The sequence below is a fragment of the Neopsephotus bourkii genome, unplaced genomic scaffold (genome assembly GCF_033783945.1).
Source record: "Neopsephotus bourkii isolate Nb327-2 ecotype Australia unplaced genomic scaffold, CSIRO-AGI_Nbou_v1 NB_718, whole genome shotgun sequence".
Lineage (NCBI taxonomy): Eukaryota > Metazoa > Chordata > Aves > Psittaciformes > Psittacidae > Neopsephotus > Neopsephotus bourkii.
In genome coordinates, this window is record NW_026901217.1 from 2,803,455 (window position 1) to 2,821,312 (window position 17,858).

At 38.0% G+C, this 17,858-nt stretch overlaps 1 protein-coding gene across 4 annotated transcripts in view; it reads right to left on the bottom strand.

Moving 5' to 3' along the window:
* The window catches only part of NR3C2 (nuclear receptor subfamily 3 group C member 2), a 209,074-nt gene that overhangs the window by 86,278 nt on the left and 104,938 nt on the right, over positions 1-17,858 (bottom strand). For all 4 annotated transcript variants that reach the window (XM_061354196.1, XM_061354195.1, XM_061354194.1 and 1 more), the window contains one exon: positions 4,719-4,858. In XM_061354196.1, coding sequence (XP_061210180.1) covers positions 4,719-4,858 — 140 coding nt within the window. The remainder of the gene's footprint in view (positions 1-4,718; positions 4,859-17,858) is intronic.

Consider the following 17,858-nt stretch of genomic DNA (forward strand, 5'->3'; position numbering starts at 1 on the left):
AGATAGGCAAATAACAAAAGTTCAGGTGAGAAAGGAATGCAACCTTAGGAACTTATGTTGCTCTGACTGTGCTTCTACTTCAGAGGTGATGAGACATCTACGTTTCTGATACAAAGCAGTAGAACTCAATTCCAGGTAAACCTGGAACAGATACCAACAGCAAAATCTGAAATTTACTGACCAAATTTGTATTTAAGAAAAAGAAAAGCTTCCCTATGACTATATAATATATAACAATATAATTTGTTAATTCTTCCATTTTAAGGAGCCAAAAATCTTCCAGCAAATATGCAAAATAACTTGAAGAGGGTCCTTTTTTGTTGTAGTCTTTAGCACTATTTGGAGATGATAAAATACCTATTTTCTTACCTTCAAGACAAAGGAAGAATGAAAGATTAGCAACTTAAGAAGCAATATAAATTTTGATTTAGGACCGATTACCTCATATTTGTCTGGAACTTGAACAAAGGAAGACTGAAAATGCAAAGCATACACAACAGCCACTGTGATTTCTGACTTTAAGGCTGTTACTCAGAGAAAGCTGTTTCAGTGGAAAAAGAGAAGACAAGACTGGCGAGGTGCTTTAGGTTCCCTCATAGTACAGTGTATTTTCAGCATATGACTCTACTAATGATCACAGATTAAACAACTTCATGATTGGCCATATCCATAATTTAAAAATTCATACAATACAGTTATCCTAGGTAAAAAAAAAAGTAGTATAAATGCAAATGACTTTAACTTTTGCAGTAGCACCATTTATCAACACTTTCATGGTTACTGGATTATGGTGTTTGCAAGGCAGATCAAATTTATATTAATGACACAATCACATTTCTTCATATCAGATTCCTGTTCATCAAGTCAGTCGGCAAAAAACTCATGCTTACTCGATACCAGAATTTTTCACTTCGGTAATTTACATCCCTGTAATGAATTCAAGCTGAAATTACCTTTGAAATTTCACCAATAAACCCATTTCGATATTTTTCTGGTCTATAGCTCTCCTTCTCATAAATTCATTAGACATTTTCTGCAAGTCTCCAAAATAAGATTCACTGGGAATATAATTACCAGATTTATAATTGGAAATGCAAGCTTTAGTCTCTTTGTTGTTGTGTAGTTTCTTGTTTTTAAATTTCAACACAGTTGTTTTCTGCTGTTATAATCTCTCTGTTTTAGAGTATTCACAGGAGCGCAAAGGAATTGGCACTCTAAAGCTGTTCAAGGGAGGCTGAAAACATTAGCAATTCTAGCAGAGAACCAAAAAGCTGGGTGGTGTGCAGTGGTCCCTTGTTCCGAGCTCCCTTTCTCTATGTTCCCATGCTTTTTGACACAATGTGTCTCCCCAGTTCATAGAATCACAGAATAATTTAGGTTGGAAAGCATCTTTAAAGGTCATCAAGTCCAGTCTCCCTGAAATAAGCAGGGGCATGCTCAACTGGAGCACATGTTCTTGGCCTTCCACCTGAATCCCAGTTGCTCTTGCCCATGATTTCCATCCCACCATATCTTTTGACAGACTATCAGTATGGAACTTTTAAAATTAAACTGATCAAATCTTCCATTTAATTGGTAGAAATTCATGACCAAAAGCCTCCTCCCCTCCAAGAAAGAGCTACTCTGTGCATATGGGGCACAAACTGAAACACAAGGGTGTCTGTCTGAACACCAGGAAGCACTTTTTTTTACTGCAAGAATGACTTATCACTGACAGAGGTTGCCCAGAGAAGTTGTGGAGTCTTCATCCTTTGAGATATTCAAAAGCCATCTGGACACAGTCCTGGGCAACCAGCTCTAAGTGGCCCTGCTTGAGTAGTGGGGTTGGAAGAGGTTATCTCCAGAAGTTCCTCCCAAACTCAGCCATTCTGTGGTTCTGCGCAAATGGTACCAGCAGTACCTACCGTATTTTATGACAATTGGAACATGAGGCCATTTCTGAAAGAACGCAATTTCTCCTGACACTTTTACATTGAACACTGTTTAGTGGAACTAGTAAGAAATATGTGTGTGCGTGTGCACATGCACACACATCTAAAGTGTGTAAAATGTAACTGGAAAAACATAATTAAACCCTTTAAAAGTCTATACGCATGATTTCAGGGAAACTGTGAATGAAACTTGAGTAATATCTTTTATTCTTTTACTACAATTTCTCAGAAAGGAAACAATTCATTTTTACTCAAATTAGCTACTGTATTTATAAATTCTCCAGAAAGTTGTTTCTGTGTTCACAGAGGGAGTTTTACTGTTTTCTTTGCAACAAAGACAAGAATGCAACCACTTAAGCAAGGAACACAGCTTTAGCTTAGAGCAGAGACAGGTGTGCCTAGGATCTACGTTAAAGGTAGAACTTCTTCTACCTTTGTAGAAAGTTCTTCCACTTCATTTTTGTTTATACCATGCACCGAACTACCAAAAGTTTTCAAGACAAAATCCTCATGAACATGTGATACAGATTACATTACTACAAATATTTTATTTAAACTAGGGAACCTCAGGATGGGCTGTTTTATTGGTCATGTACCTGGCTAAAAAAATTATGACAGCTCTACATAAGATTTTTGTTACAAAACTACCTACGCAAGTTTTAAGTCACATGGACAGTTTCAGGCTGTTTGGAGCCAAAATGTATATTATGGTTTTGTTATTTCCTTTGTGGCTAATACTCTACAATTTACTTTTATGCATATATACGCATACACACACACACAAAAATGTACGTGTGTGTGTATAAATATGCATGTATGTATATATAAAAACAAGAAAGTACAAGCCAAATCTTCGATGTCTGCGTTAACAACAATGCTACTGGGAGCACCAAGAGTTCACAGTCATGTGCATACCAAGCAGAAGTCTGTACAGTGCTCACATCCCACTGGTAGGAACATGCATGTTAATATAATTCTAAAAAAAGAAAAAAAAGTATTTTAAGTTAATGTAAAATTCCTGTCTTCAATTTTTAGGGATGACAGGGTTGCTCCGTCTTTTTTTTTTTTTTTATTACCTTGTAATCTTTCAGTAATTACTGATAACTTTTAATAACAACATTTCTATGCCTGATTAGAGAGTAATACTTCCCTAATAATTTTGGTTTGTGAGGCTTGGAAACATAGTATTGCTACTTTGTCAACTCCTAAAGGGAATCCCTGGCAATTTTTCATAAACTCCTATAAAGTTGGATATCCACCAGGTTATATGTCAAAAAGGACATCAAAAGGGAGCAGCATGATAAATGTAGATCCATATATGGCATGGAAGCACATGGAGTATATCACTTAGTGAAAACAAGTAAGGTTTTCCAGCTCCACTTCATGTGCTACATTAAGCTACTAAAAACTCAAAAGAGGAAGCTAGGGAATGAAGGCACTGAAGTCAGCTATCACACAACAGTAAAAGAAAATGGTTTCACAAGGGGGAAACCTTTTCCATGTCCTTACAACTTTGTGAAGTTAATTTCAATTAGATTGACACTTTTGAAGACAAATAGATAAATAGATTGATAGAGAGATACATGAGGTCTTGACTTCAATGACACATAAGCCCTGCAGGTCTATTTAACAAAGAGCTAAATCCTTGTTGCCATCAGCATCAGATTTAGTAATCACAGAAAAAATTAATCATATCACACACTGCCTCAATCCTCAGTGCTCAAGCTGGACACCATATTAAGAGCCTGATTTCTTCCTTCTAGATTTTTCTTCATGAAAATAAATCAGTAAGAAGATATCACCTTCTTCATCAGCAGTTGCAAGAACATCTACTCAGCAGCAAAGATTTAAAAAAACCTATACAGTATTTATGTTCTTTGCATGTCATGAACACTTGTGCTTTGTAAGTATTAAAACCTTTATTTTCATCACTTGAAGAAGTTACTTACAAAGTCTGTACACATTAAATACTTTCTTTCACCCTAGAAACCCAAGTCACAGACAAGGCAACACATATCAGAGGTCCTGTGTCACTCTGTGTTCTTTTCACTTTTTCAGTAACTTCTTCCTATTGAGACTCCAGGAAAGACTAGGTATACCATAATTAACATAAACTGGGGAGATGTCAGCAGAACACTCCTGAGATGATAAATCTATCAAAATATAGTCCTCATGAAAATACAGCCCTAGTCCTTAATGAAGAAAGTATCTAAGAAAAGCACCATGATAAATTCCTGCTTCCCCTCCAATCTACCACTTCTCTTTTGCTGAAAGACAAAGCAGATGCACTACTGAGTAGAAAGCCCTGGAGGTATCCACAGGCAGATAACTGACCTGAGCGGTTTGTACCGTCATATAAGGCTGCCAATGCATGAGACAACCATACTCATTCTCCAGTACAGGAGAAGCAGGAGTATGTTTAAATCAATTGTACCTGTGCCCATTAAAAGTTAAAAAAAAAATCCACTTGGATGGAGAGAAGCCACGGGACTCAGCAGTGGCATGAAGCAAACCACTGGATCCGTTAGAAGGTGTACGCTGTAAGACACCCTGGAATATTCTACATAAATTATACCACATGTAATTGGAGTTCATTCAAGGTATTTTTTTTTTGGTTTTTTTTTTTTTTTCCCCCAGATTAACACCACACAACTTTATCACAGAAAAAAAACACAAAGGAAAACACAGGTCCATGTATGCATGTACGTGTTTGTATGAAAAACCACCAAACCTGCACATACTTTGGTGTTTCTTTTTTGTTGATGTTTTAGTTTCATGTTTCCTTACCTTCTACTGCTCTCTTGAAAAAAACTTTACAGCTGCCACATGTAACCACCCCATAATGACATCCAGAGGCCTCATCTCCGCATACCAAACACACTTTGGAAGGTCTTGAAGATCCAGTTGATACACTTCTCAATGAAGAGCTGCAGTAAAAACAAAACAAAACACCTATGAATATTTCAAATCACACTGGCCATACTGCAAAGTTCAACTAAGAATCTGTAACAGGTATATTGCTTAAGGCACCTTACAATTAGGCAACCACAACTCTTTCTGGCAGCGTCTCGCTGAATACATGAATTGCTTTAATTAGTAAGCGCAATATTTTTATTGTCTGTTCAAGACACCCATAATACATCAATGTTAATGTAAGAAGTTACCACAAGGACAGTGGAATTTATTGGTAGCAGATGATTAAAACTGAAAATAAACAACAAATAAACAAACCACTCTGGCAGCGATCTGATAGCTATAAATTTTCTTTCTGTTTGCTTGTCTGTTTAAAGCCTTTACAGGTAAGGAATACCTGTAATGAAACCACAAAGACCACTTTATGAAATAGCGCAGCACTTTCCTGCCTGCGTTCCTGCTTACCACTGCAGTGGTATAATATTTCTGTAATTTAAAAGCTTACTTCCAAAGTAGTTTTGAAGCCTTTTTACATTCTGCAAGTGCAGAAGACCCTTCTATATGACTGTAGGTGCCAAAAAAGCAGCATCAGAGATTCAGAAACCATCCCAAAGTATTGAATCCAACTTGTTATTGACACGTAAGGGTACTGCCAGACATTAACTGTACATTATTTTATTCTCACCAAAGGTCTTTAATGATGATAATTAAGAAGTCAGGCTTTCAACTCCTCAACTGAACAAAAGCACTAATGAACGTGTTTTGAGACCATTATTCACATCTCCTTCAAAGACAGGCTGAGTTGAGTTTGTTCAGCCTGGAGAGACTCAGAGGAGACCTTATAATAGTCTTCCAATACCTAAAGGAGGCCTACCAAGAAATCTAGGGAGGGACTTTTTACAAGGGCATGTAGGGAGAGGAAAAAGGGAAATGGTTTCAAGCTGACAGAGGGGAGGTTTAGATCAGACATGAGGAAAAAATACTTTACTGAAAGTGGTGAGACACTGGCATGGGTTGCCCAGAGAAGCTGTGGCTGCCCCGTGCCTGGGCACTTAAGTAAATGGTCTTTAGGGTCCCTTCCAACTCTAACCATTCTATAATGCTATGACTGCAGACTGATGCATCTTGCAAACCCAGCTTCAACCATCTACCATCTTCTTAAAAGGCAGGGCATTTCTGTTGTTGGGTCTCCTTAAACCATGACTCTCCAAAGGTATCTTCAGGAAGTATTTTCCACTGGCAACACTAAAAGACAGCACTCTTCATAAACAAGTCGTATTTCATGATGCAGCGAGTCTCCTCCCTCCCTTCTTCCCCCAGGAAATGGAAATGCCACCCTAATGTAACCAGCACGTTTAGAGAAACGTGTCAGATCCTGAAGGAGGTGAAAGCTTTGGATTCCTCCCACGCCTCTGGAGTCTTTCCTTCCACACAGCCCCTCTTCTCCAGGTAAATGTGACCTCCTGCATCTCTTCACGTTATCTCTCTAAATGCTGCCAAACATTTACAAAAACAACCTGAAGAGACTTTACACCAGTGGTGACATAATCTGATAGTTCATATTGCGGGTCACAGGATACTTGTCGGTCAGTTATTGGGAAACAAAGTTCACAGGTAGCCTTAATTCAAACATAAGATAAAACCAGCCTGCCTCAGAAATTTCAAGTACGCACGCTTTGCCTTTTTTGAGTTTTCTATCTTCCTTTAAAGAGGTATACAAAGGCCAAGTGACTTATCCAGGGGCACAGCACGAATGTCACTCCAGATCAAGGACTGCAACTCTCCTGGCCTGCAGCTTTACTGTAACATCAAATCTAAATGTCTTCTTAAATGACAGCATTCAGATGCTAATCAAAATGTTCCAAATAGTATTCCTGCTCGTCTGCTCCCTAGTCTGTTAGATTTACTAGTTTTAGTCGTTATGCTATTTATACTTTCATTACATAACATCACACTACTTGATAATTGCTAGGTGATGGCATTAGCTCATCTGTTAGAAAAACAAAGGAAAGCCTCACCAAATCTATGTTAAAGTAAGTTCTGTGTGCTCAAGTCACTGTCATACCTATGCACGCTGCACTGATCTATCCCTAAGGGATGGTACCTTCTTCAGGATTTGCTGAGACTCTGCTGGTATTCAGCTCTGCATTCAGACTTGTTTAGGTAACGAACAGGACTTTCTCCCTCAAGCATATTTCATACTCCACGAAAAACAGGAAGCCTCTCATTAAACAGAATTCTTCAAAAGGTGTCTGCTTTCTAGAGAAAATGTAAATAACCTGGAAAAAAATAAACTAACTCCTTGAAAACTCTTTTTTTTTTCCTCTTTTCTCCTTTTTTTTTTTTTTTTTTTTTTTAACCTTTTCATTGCAAACAGCAGTATTTTGTCTGGGAAGTGAAACATTTCAATTATAACATGCCACCAAAATGTCTTAGGGCATTTGTAATTTTGATGCTGCATGTTCCCATTTCTTCATAACTCTAGCAAAAAAATTCCTGGTCTTTCTACTCTGAAAAAGGTCAGTGCATTTTTATTTAATATCTAAAAATGGTAAAAAGGTAATTCTGTTAGAGAGCTCTTCCTGTGGAGAAATGGAGGTTTCCAGGGTATGTGTGTTTGTGTGTTTTTTTCTTTCTTTATAGATATATATACACACATATATATATATATATATGCATGCTCAAACTCTCCCTCTACATTATATATATAAGTACGGATTATTTTTGGTTGAAAATTGTCATGTAGGATTTGCAGAAGGTGGGAGACCCTTTTTTTAGATACAAGTTACCCTACAAAATTTCACTTACACAGAATTATTGGGTAAAAAAAGCCAGTAAAGACACATTGAGACACCAGCTGATCCACAACTATTATTAAATGCCTACCTAAGACATAATCTGCAGCATATTTTATACAGTGCTTCTCTAAATGAAGGGCTTGACTATAGCTGAAAGAGGAAGGTACAGCTTGAATACAGAGCATGTATTCAACTACTCAACCACAGCATCACAGGTGGAAACTTAACATTCTGGAATAAAATTCAATTAACTCCCCATACATCCTTTTAATCAGTTTAAAAGTGGAATAGCTTAAAACACAAATGAGGTATTTTCATTCTTAACAGAGGTATCCAACATGGAGCAATTCTCAAATACTCTATTGCAAAGAAACATTAATATTAGCTGTTGGTACTTAAACCTCCTCCAACTTGTGCCAGCTCTAGCTATGTCTTCAAATGAACAACTTTAGGCTTGTTTTTAACACCTCTTATGTTCTCTTTCCCCCATGCTACACCAAAGCCTTTACCAATTCAAATGCTGTTATATTACCTCATGCAAAGGTAAAGTGCTAATTGTACATACTTGCAAATAATAATAAAAGGCTGAGTCCAAAAAAAGATGCTGAAATCATATTGCTAAACTTCAGATTAAGTCAACTCTCCCTTTATTTATTTTTGAGAAGCTTTTATTTCTCAGCAGGGCACACATGGGTGGTCACACATTTTTCTCCTGAATTTCTTCTGTATTCAGGCTGTCATTCCTTTCCTAGTGCCTTGACCATGGTGAACAAAATGAGCATTAAGATGTGACTGGTGACAAAACTACTCCTCTGCCCTCATCTCAAGGCCAGATACCCAGTGTTTATGACATAGAAACACACTTTATTTATTCATCACTTTTATTAAACCAAATATTTAATTAATCGGAATAGCTCTATAACTTATAATATGCTTATAGGAAGAAACGCTACACTAAAAAAGGCCCACTTTGAAAGTGCTTTTCATGCATGCTCCAAGGTAAATATTTCCCTTTTCATTAATTTTCTACAGAAATATCCCATAAACTTCTAACTTCTAATGTAAATTGGTATGTGGGAAAAGTCAGAGAGAGGTTAATGCTTAATAGGTAAAACTAAAGTGTTAAATTCAGTTGATTACAACAGGCATATATATTAATTTCATTTTAGGTTGTATTTCTTTTTTTTGTTTGTTTGGTTTTGGTTTTTTTTTTTTTTTTGTCTTTTTAAGCTCAGTTTTAATTTTTCCTCCAGATGAGCAGTTTAATTACAATAATTCAGATTACTGAGGTAATAAATTGTTCTCTCTTTTGCTAAATACAAGAGCTGGTCATAATATGAATGGATACCATAAAAAAAAACCAAACCAAACCAAACAAAAAAAAAAAAAAAAAAAAAAAAAAAAAAAAACAAGAGGAACTTTACATCTGTGTCTCTGGAAAGCAATCAGCCTGCTTCAAATACCTATTTAAATAACATGCTAAATCTAATGGCTTCTGTGTGCCATAGCAGATTGAGTCTTAAACTTTAGACCAAGTGAAAACACTGTTTAAACATTTGACCAATCCATATTAGAGCCCAAAAACTATTGCTCTGATATTTAACATGGCTTTTATAAACTTTAACACAATGGAATATTGTTGACCCAGAAAATTTCTTGCAGGCAGCAACCTCCTCTCAGTATAAACATCTAACTGCAAACACAGGAAATATGAAATAGCACCACAGAGCTGGCTACTCATCACTGCTTTCAGAAGCCAGTGGTTTCTGTAGGCTGGTTAGGTGTTATTATTTTCACGCCTCTCTCCTTATTTCCAACACAAAGGGGGGAAAAAAGGCAAACACACGCCCCCACGCACACACACACTCTGCAGGATTCAAATACAGAGATCTAACAGAGCATACATATTTTATCACAATGCTTTTACAGCCAAGGGCAGGATGGAGCAGTTTAACAATGCCAAATGTATCGTCTAAATGATTTGTAAAATGGTTGCTTAGATGGCTCCACTAACATTTGTCACATTGTAGGGTATGTGATTAGGAATAAGCCTGATTTATTACCCTCAACATTGCAAATGCTGGCAGTTTAATGCTGACCTTGACTAGCCACTGCTATCAAACTCATTTGTGTCTCTGAGAGTTAGCTTTAGTGATAGTTATATGGAGAATTAATTAGAAATAACAGATTTTGTAAAGAAGAGTCAATAAACCCACAGATAATCCAGCATTTTAGAAGCTGATTATATAGGTTATTACACTTTTCAAACCAGATGTCATACAGGAAGCACAGTTTAAACAAACGACGCTTCTCTGATGATAAAATGAAGCACTCCAAAGAAGCATAAGCCACAGTATGAATCCCAGATTCATTTGTTCCCAGCACATTTATTATTATGAGATCTAGATGAGTCCTTTTTAATTTCACATCACTGATTTTTTTCATACAGAAATTTTCTGGCAGTAAAACAAACAGAAGGAACCTGGGTACACCTCAATAAAGCAAGCTATGTGAGAACAAAGGTAAAAAGAAGTTGAGGTGAGCATTATATTTTCCCCAAAAGAAAAAAACAAAAACCCAACAACCAAACAACAACCACTTCAAGAGGAAGAATAATCAGGATATTCAAGAAACAAAGACTGCCAGTATCTTCCTTCTACCCTCTCACCTCATTTCTGAAGGGGTGCAAACTCCAGCGAGAATCCTCTTCTACTGGGGACTGACACAGGAGAATCTCATAGTTAACTCTGCACATACAGACACTGAAACCAATCTTCCTGGGGCCCAAAACAAGAGCTGTCTATTTCAGTGGTATTTCACAACCAGGACATGGATGGTCCGACTGAGCATGGAGACCACAGCTCGACCTGTCTTTCACACCCGAGGAAGCTCAGACTATCAGGAGGCGGCCAAGAGTTGATCAAGAGCTGCCAAGCCGGTCATGCCACTGCTGCAGCACACCCACATGCTTGATCCTCAACAACCTCAATGTACAAGCCAGTCAAAGCCGCCCAAGAGAGACAAGAAACTCCCACACTGAATGGGCAATGCAACTCCTTGCAACCAGGCACTAAAATCAAGAGACTGATTACCAAGTTTATGCTACCCTAGAAACACACTTCCCCCCCTCCCCCTTCCAAATACTCCCCTGAATTCTTCCTGGTTTCCACAGCTAATCTGTTTCCATTGACTGGTCACTTCTCTAGCAGTTCTCCTTTAAGTCATCATTCACTCAGCCACCACAGTAGACAGCATAACCATCTCCTCTTCAGATTACCCCCATTATTTTTGCATGTGTTCACATAGAAAGAATAATTTCACTGCCCAAGATAACTACTAGTTACTTAGAAAATGCTATTATGGTCAACAGTTGTGCAATAGATTATTCGATTGGTACACCATGATGTTTTGGTGATGACCTCCACCATAAGCATGTATCATCCCCCAGATTTTAATTGTCAATGGTAAGGTTTGACTAGTATCATTTTTACCTTGTGTAGCCTGAATTTTTTTAAGAAGTTTCACTGCAGGAAGGCACCCTGGCTCTTTCCTGTAACTCCCTCCATAAAGCAAGTTAGCAGACTGGAAAATGGTATTTCTTAAATGTCAGACTATATAAACCAATCTTCTTGTCAGCAGACCAAGAAAGCACAGAGAAGTGAAAAGGTGCACAGATGAAACTATCAGGTTTGCAGAGGAGAATGCAGTCACATGGGACATCATGAACACTGAGCTGAGGAAGGACAACTGAAACCAAACCACCCCTGAGCCTCAGTAACACTCCTGCATGCAGGCAGAGCAACATTTACCCTCTGATGTTTGGCAGAGAGGCATACAAATTACATAATAACCTAGCTGCAAATTCTGCTGGCTGAGCTTCTCAGGGCATTACCCTGATCCTGTAGAGATGAAGGCAGACATTACAGAAATGGTATTGAATAAAACAATAGGAATTTATGACCACTACCAACCTTTAAACCTGCAGCCTTAAAAAACAGCTAAGATTATTTTTCCAAAGACTAAACCTTAGAAAAACCAAACAAAAACTTTAAGGCTCGGAAATCTTGATCAAGTTCTAAATATTTTAGGAAAGATGTGTTTTTCGGTGCGTATTATGGATGACAGACACCAAGCGTAACATCTGAAGCGGTGCACCCTTACTCTGGCATCTGGAGTACTGTATCAGTCTAAGTAATATATGTGGTTAAGGAAAGAACTATTAGTCTTTAACATCTTTTCTCTACTAGAATAACAGAGATTAACAGAAAAACATCCACTAAAAATACATTATCAATGTGAAATATTCAGGAAATTAAATTAAGGAAGAAAAATGATGTAGAAAATAGCATCTTCTTGTGCTATAAACCAGTTGTTTTTGAAAGCACCAAACTTCAGGACCCTGAAGCTCTTGCTTGGATTACGATTTATTAACCTTTATTTGGTTTGTTTCAGCTTATAATGGAGAATGCATCCAATCCAGTACTCCTTGTAATTCAAAGCAATGGACCAGTATCTCACCAAAACAAACTTATTTTGCCACCTACAACTTTGAAGGTTTATTTTTAAGAAATTAGAAAAAAACCCCAAACCCAACACCCAGAAAATCCAATAGCTGTGTTAGTATATTTACTTTAGTGGTCAGTCTCAATTATTTGGCTCTTTTTTAAGAACAGAGATATTCTATTCCAAGATAGAAAACTTCCAATTGTTTGAACTTTAAACACTACAACCCTAATAAAAATGTACAGATTACAAAATTAATCCTGTATTTTCAATTTCTGTTTTTCTTTTAAGAAATATATAGTATGATGAAACACGTAGGAATCAGAGGCTAAAACACGTATGGTTAAGAGAAAACAAATCAAGAAATCAGATCACTTATTTCCTCAGCAGCTTCAGCTTTCACCTTAAGTTACTCAATTTAGCAATGCCTAAGGGTCATATATCACATTTTCATACCTGGATCTTAATTATGGTAACAAGCAAACTCTGATGGACACTGATAACAGAAAAGGCTCCCTCCTTTCTTCCAAACCCCTCCAAATCTGAAAAGATTCACTCAAAAAAGCATTTAAATTCCAGTGTTTATTCTGCAAATAGAAGCTGATGGGTTCTCCTGTGCTGCAGTCACCAGTGAACAGGTTCCTGTATTTGATTTAACCTTAAGGCATATGTTGATTTTACAAAATGAAGCAAGTGTACTAAGCTCCTTCAGTTCCCATTTACCTTAGTGGATACTGACAGGACCCAGCATTTCCCTCAATCCAGCTGTAAGCCTTGACTTTTCCTTGACCTTCTCTACTGAAATCTTTCAGTAGGAACTGTAGCTGGCTATCCAAATTTTGCCTTCAAATAATCTGTTGACTACAGAAAAATATAAACTAAAGAGTATAAAATACAAACTTAAGAGTAAACAAAACCGTGTTCTGGTGGACTGAAACTAAGGAGTACTTCATTTCTAGGGAAATAAATCTACTTTTTACCCACTGATTTACTGATCGGAGAAGTGCAACATCCTCCTAATACTCCTCTACAATGCACCCTTCTCCTCTAACTACTGTCGCAATGTACCAAGATCCAAATGCCCCAGGGAAATAAAACTGACTTGTTCTGCATGTTTTTTAGTATATAAACATATTTATCTATTGAATGGAATGGCCAACCCAAACAGGGAGTTCCGTATGAGGAGCAAACCTTCAACTTTGGAAGCTAGAGAACAACAGCAGCCTTATAGTTCATTCTCTCTTAACTTTTCATATTTGGTCTACTTATAGAATGAGTGCAGTTTAAATGCATGCAATGTTGGTATCTGTGCTGCTGATTATAAATTGCTATGTACTGTATGGCAAGATAAGGCAGGAACAGTTTATCTGGAAAATAATCTAGTTAATTATTGAAAGTCTACTGGGGGTGGGAGCAGGGAGTTCTTTTAACTCTTTTCCTGCACCTGATTGCCTGCCATGACTAAAGGGGAAGAGACAGCTTCAGAAACATGGTTTTTCATAGCATCATCTTCCACCACTGGAAAATATGTAAACTAATCATCTATCCTGATCACTCTTGTACATGAGCATAGTGGTGTTTACTCAGTGATCCTCTGCTGCCTTCTTCTTAAGCAGTATTTTAAAACAGCATAAAATGCAGGGATTCAAGGGAGGTTCACCTGCTGGTGGGGACACCAGCAGGAAATCATTACCACTTGCAGGCAAGACAAGACTGACTGACTATTCTGCTCCGCTACTGAAGATTTCTAAGACAAAGAAAAATTGAACAGGAAGAAAGAAGAAAAATATACGCAGAAGCCCAAAGCAGGGAGATGCTGTCAGTAATACGAACGTCTCCTTAAAAAGCCTCCACTTTTCAAAATAAAGCTCACTACTTCCTCAAGTTCTTCCCTCAGACTGTAAAGAAGCAGCTCCTAAAAATACTTGCCTTTGCTTGAAAGCTTTATTTTATGAAACCCTTATTACAGCAACCTGAAATGACACTGAAGACCAAGTATTAACCATCTTCAACCTTAAGAAATGTCATTCTGCTACAGAGACGAAAACCTACCTTGTATGTTTGGCAAGGGCTTGTCCCCATAAGTCCTGAAATAATGCCTGTATCAAAAAAATTAGTTTATAACAGAAGCAGCTTGGTCCAGTCATATGTAATTTCCTATTATAAACTGTTTGCTTTATCTTCTGAGTGCTTACAGAGAAAGCCACCACACCACTAATGCCCTCACCACACAATATAAAAAGTTTACAAGAGTTCCATAATCAAATAAATAATATATATATTATGTGTCATAATAGCAAAAAGTAAACTGAACTGCCATCCCCAGTCTACTGGGGATTAAAATACCACAACAGAAAAACCTCCAGAGCAACCATGAAACCATAGGGAAAAAATGCACCAAAGCACAAAAAAAGGTTACCATGGGAACAAAGGCTATTTTCCAACTTGTCACATAAAAGCCCCAGTATGGCAGACCTTTATCATAAGAGCAATCCCACAGGCTTCGAAGGGCAACATGTATAATTATTGCTTGAGCTAAAAGAATACAATGGGGGAATGGAAGGGGAGGATGGGGGGTGACTTTTCAAGTCCCTTGTGCCCCCCTCAACCAACAAGACAAAATTAGGATGTATGCTGAAAGCGTATTAGCAGTACCGATGTATGCTATATTATAATTCCACACAGGAACAGAAAACAGAAGTAGAAAAGCCTTCACACTAATCTGAACTTCATAAACAAGGCATAGGGAAAAATGAAAGGCAACAGAAAGCTCACAATACTATTTGGTATGAGTTACCAACACAGAACTGAGTAAGACTCAAGCCCACAAGCATATCGGAGGAATTCCTGACATGAACAGACTTAAATATCTTACATGCAGTGAGTTTTGCATGCATTTGTAAAAGGAATGTTGGAAAAAGAAATAATCCACTGAAGATGATCTTACTAATCAAAAGGTAATAATCCTTAATAAGGTTAGGCACAGAGCTATACATTTTGCTGGAAGTTTCCAGCTTGGCACTTGTTTCAGGTGATACAGTAAAAGCCGAACTCCCAACTTTACCACCATCTCTGATGAGCACGTATTTTAAAAGGCAAATAGTCACATTATTTTGAAATATCTTCCGTGACTTCTAAAATACACCATCTGAAATAATGAAGACTTCATTTTAACTAACATTTTTCCATTTTAAGAAATTCAAGCTGTTCACGGTGTTTTAATGCATGAAATTATTACTCAATAGAAGCAGCAAGAAGCCTCCTGCAGCTCTAGGCTGGGGAACTACACAGGCATTGGGGTAGTTCGCAAAATCGTCTTTTCCACCTTCTACCATGGCCCTGATAAAAAGATCTTCCTAAAACTAAAAGTGGAAAAGCCACAGTGATTTCCACCTTTACCTCCTTTACTGTTCCCCTTATTACCTTCATGGGCTTTTGCTACCTTCTGACTGTGTAATAAAAAACCAGTCACGATGCCCCATCCAAGGAAGCGTTCAAGGCCAGGTTGGATGAGGCTTTGGGCAACCTGCTCTAGTGGAAGGTGTCCCTGCCTGTGGCAGGGGGTTGGAACTAGATGATCATTAAGGTCGCTTTCAACTCAAACCAACCTATGATTCTATGTTTGAGGAGCATGCAGGGGTTACGGTGAGGTGAATATGCCTGCACTGAGTAGGCAGTACAAGACAAATGGATGTGGGATTCACACCTGTCAGCTTCTGGGAGAAAAAGCATAAGGAAAAACAGAAAAACAGGATAGGGAAAGGTAACAGTGAGACCTCAGTGTGGCCTACTTCTGAGTGGTGAACCTGGCCCTCGTGCAACAACCCCTCATTTGTGCAACAACCCCTCATTTGTCCAACTGTGGCTTCTTTGCTTGGCCAATTGCATGTTCAGTGGACTCTGCCTGTGCCTATCTGCAGACATCATCTAGCCTACGACTCACTTTCCGATCTCTTAGCCTCTCAGGATGCTTACCAACAGTATGCAATTGGATTTCTGCCAAAACCGTAGCAAGTTCTCTAGCCATCATTTCTTCAAATGATATCTCTAATATAAAGATGCTACTCTAAGGCTGCAAATGAAGAGTTACTTTGGAAACACAAAACAAACCTCAAACTCATCACATACTAGACTTAAGTTCTAGGCGTGCAATTCCACCACCTGGTTTTCAAATATAACCCATAAGTTATGTGTCTTCACCAGCACACTGTGAAGTTCCTCTGCTGAACTGTTCCCTATAGGTCAGCTTTTCATTTCTCTCATATTTCCACAGAGTATTCACCAGCCAGGGTAAAATATGAAAACCACTCCAATCTTGTCTTCAGTGCAAACAACAAGCTATGCAACCCTCCTCCTGCCTTACCTTCAGCAGGCAAACATCTACCCTGCACAGCTTTAGCAAGTTAAGTCCTTGGTCTAAAATGACTGGTAAAGGGCTCTGTGGTACCTTCTCAGAAAATACACTGAAAGAAATATCAAAGTTGCAGAAGTATTCTGATCCAAATCCAACCTGTGAATTGTCACAGGTGAAACAGCCTTCTCAGGCTTCCTATCTGCTTGTAAAAAATGTGATTAACAGGATTAACACAGCAAGTAGCAGCTCCAGTTCAGACAGGGACATCACTTCCCACTTGTCCCATCCCTGCCACGCACAGTGACAATTTGCAGAGATTCTGACTTTTATATTTACAAGGTAAAGTACAGTCACTCCTGTTGGTGGTGATATTGCTGATTACTACCTTTATTTGTACACTTCAAGTTCCTCTGTTTTCCCTTGCCTGTAGCTCATGTGCAGGGCACTATGGGTCAAAAAAAGAGATACATTCATGAGTATTCAGCAGCCCTAGTTTTCATCCTTCTATTGTGGAAGGAACGTAGATATTCTTTCCAGCCTTCTTCTTAGCCTAAAAAGCTAATTTAAACAAATAGAGGGCAGGGCAGGGGGAAGACTGAGCCACTCATCTTTGTAGAGCTTTCCTCTCTCTTGCAAAAGAGTTTGTGTGAAATGGATACATAGTAAAAGATGGCTTGGACTAATCATTACCATCCCCAGTTCGACAGACAGCACATACTTGCATCCACACGAGCAATGAGGAAGAGCCACAGCACATGATCTCATACTTCAGCATATACAGAACCTGCATGTGAGCAATACACCAACTGCACTCATGCTGTATGTACAGTCTTGAGTGACTTGCAATTTTTAATTTTACATACTCCTTGGATTTGCATAAAACTATACCTATTTTAGACACCAGGACACTGTGACAGAGGAATGATTTAGGTCCTAAAGCAAACCAGCATCAGAGCCAAAATCCAGTAGTTCAGAGCTCAGCACAACAGTGAAGACTTCTGAGCAGAAGTACTATTGAGCCTTTGAAGATACAGTTAACATACAAGAATCCCTTTTAAAATCAACAATAATAGGAAATCTCAGCTCCCATTAACTAAATAAAAATTCTATTGATAGCTTGTGGAAGGTAAAATCAACCACATGTGTATTTTTAAAATATTCCAAACCCCAAGTCCATTTAATTCCCCTTCCCCTATTTTCACAGCCAAGTGTAACTGCTGACATGTAATACAGTTATACTGTATTAAATAACTATAGATTTTAACTTTTAAATCAATTAAAATACCCCTCCATTATATGTCAGAGTGACAAGTAATAGCCTGCTGAGTGCCATGGAAAATTTTGGTCAAATAGCAGATG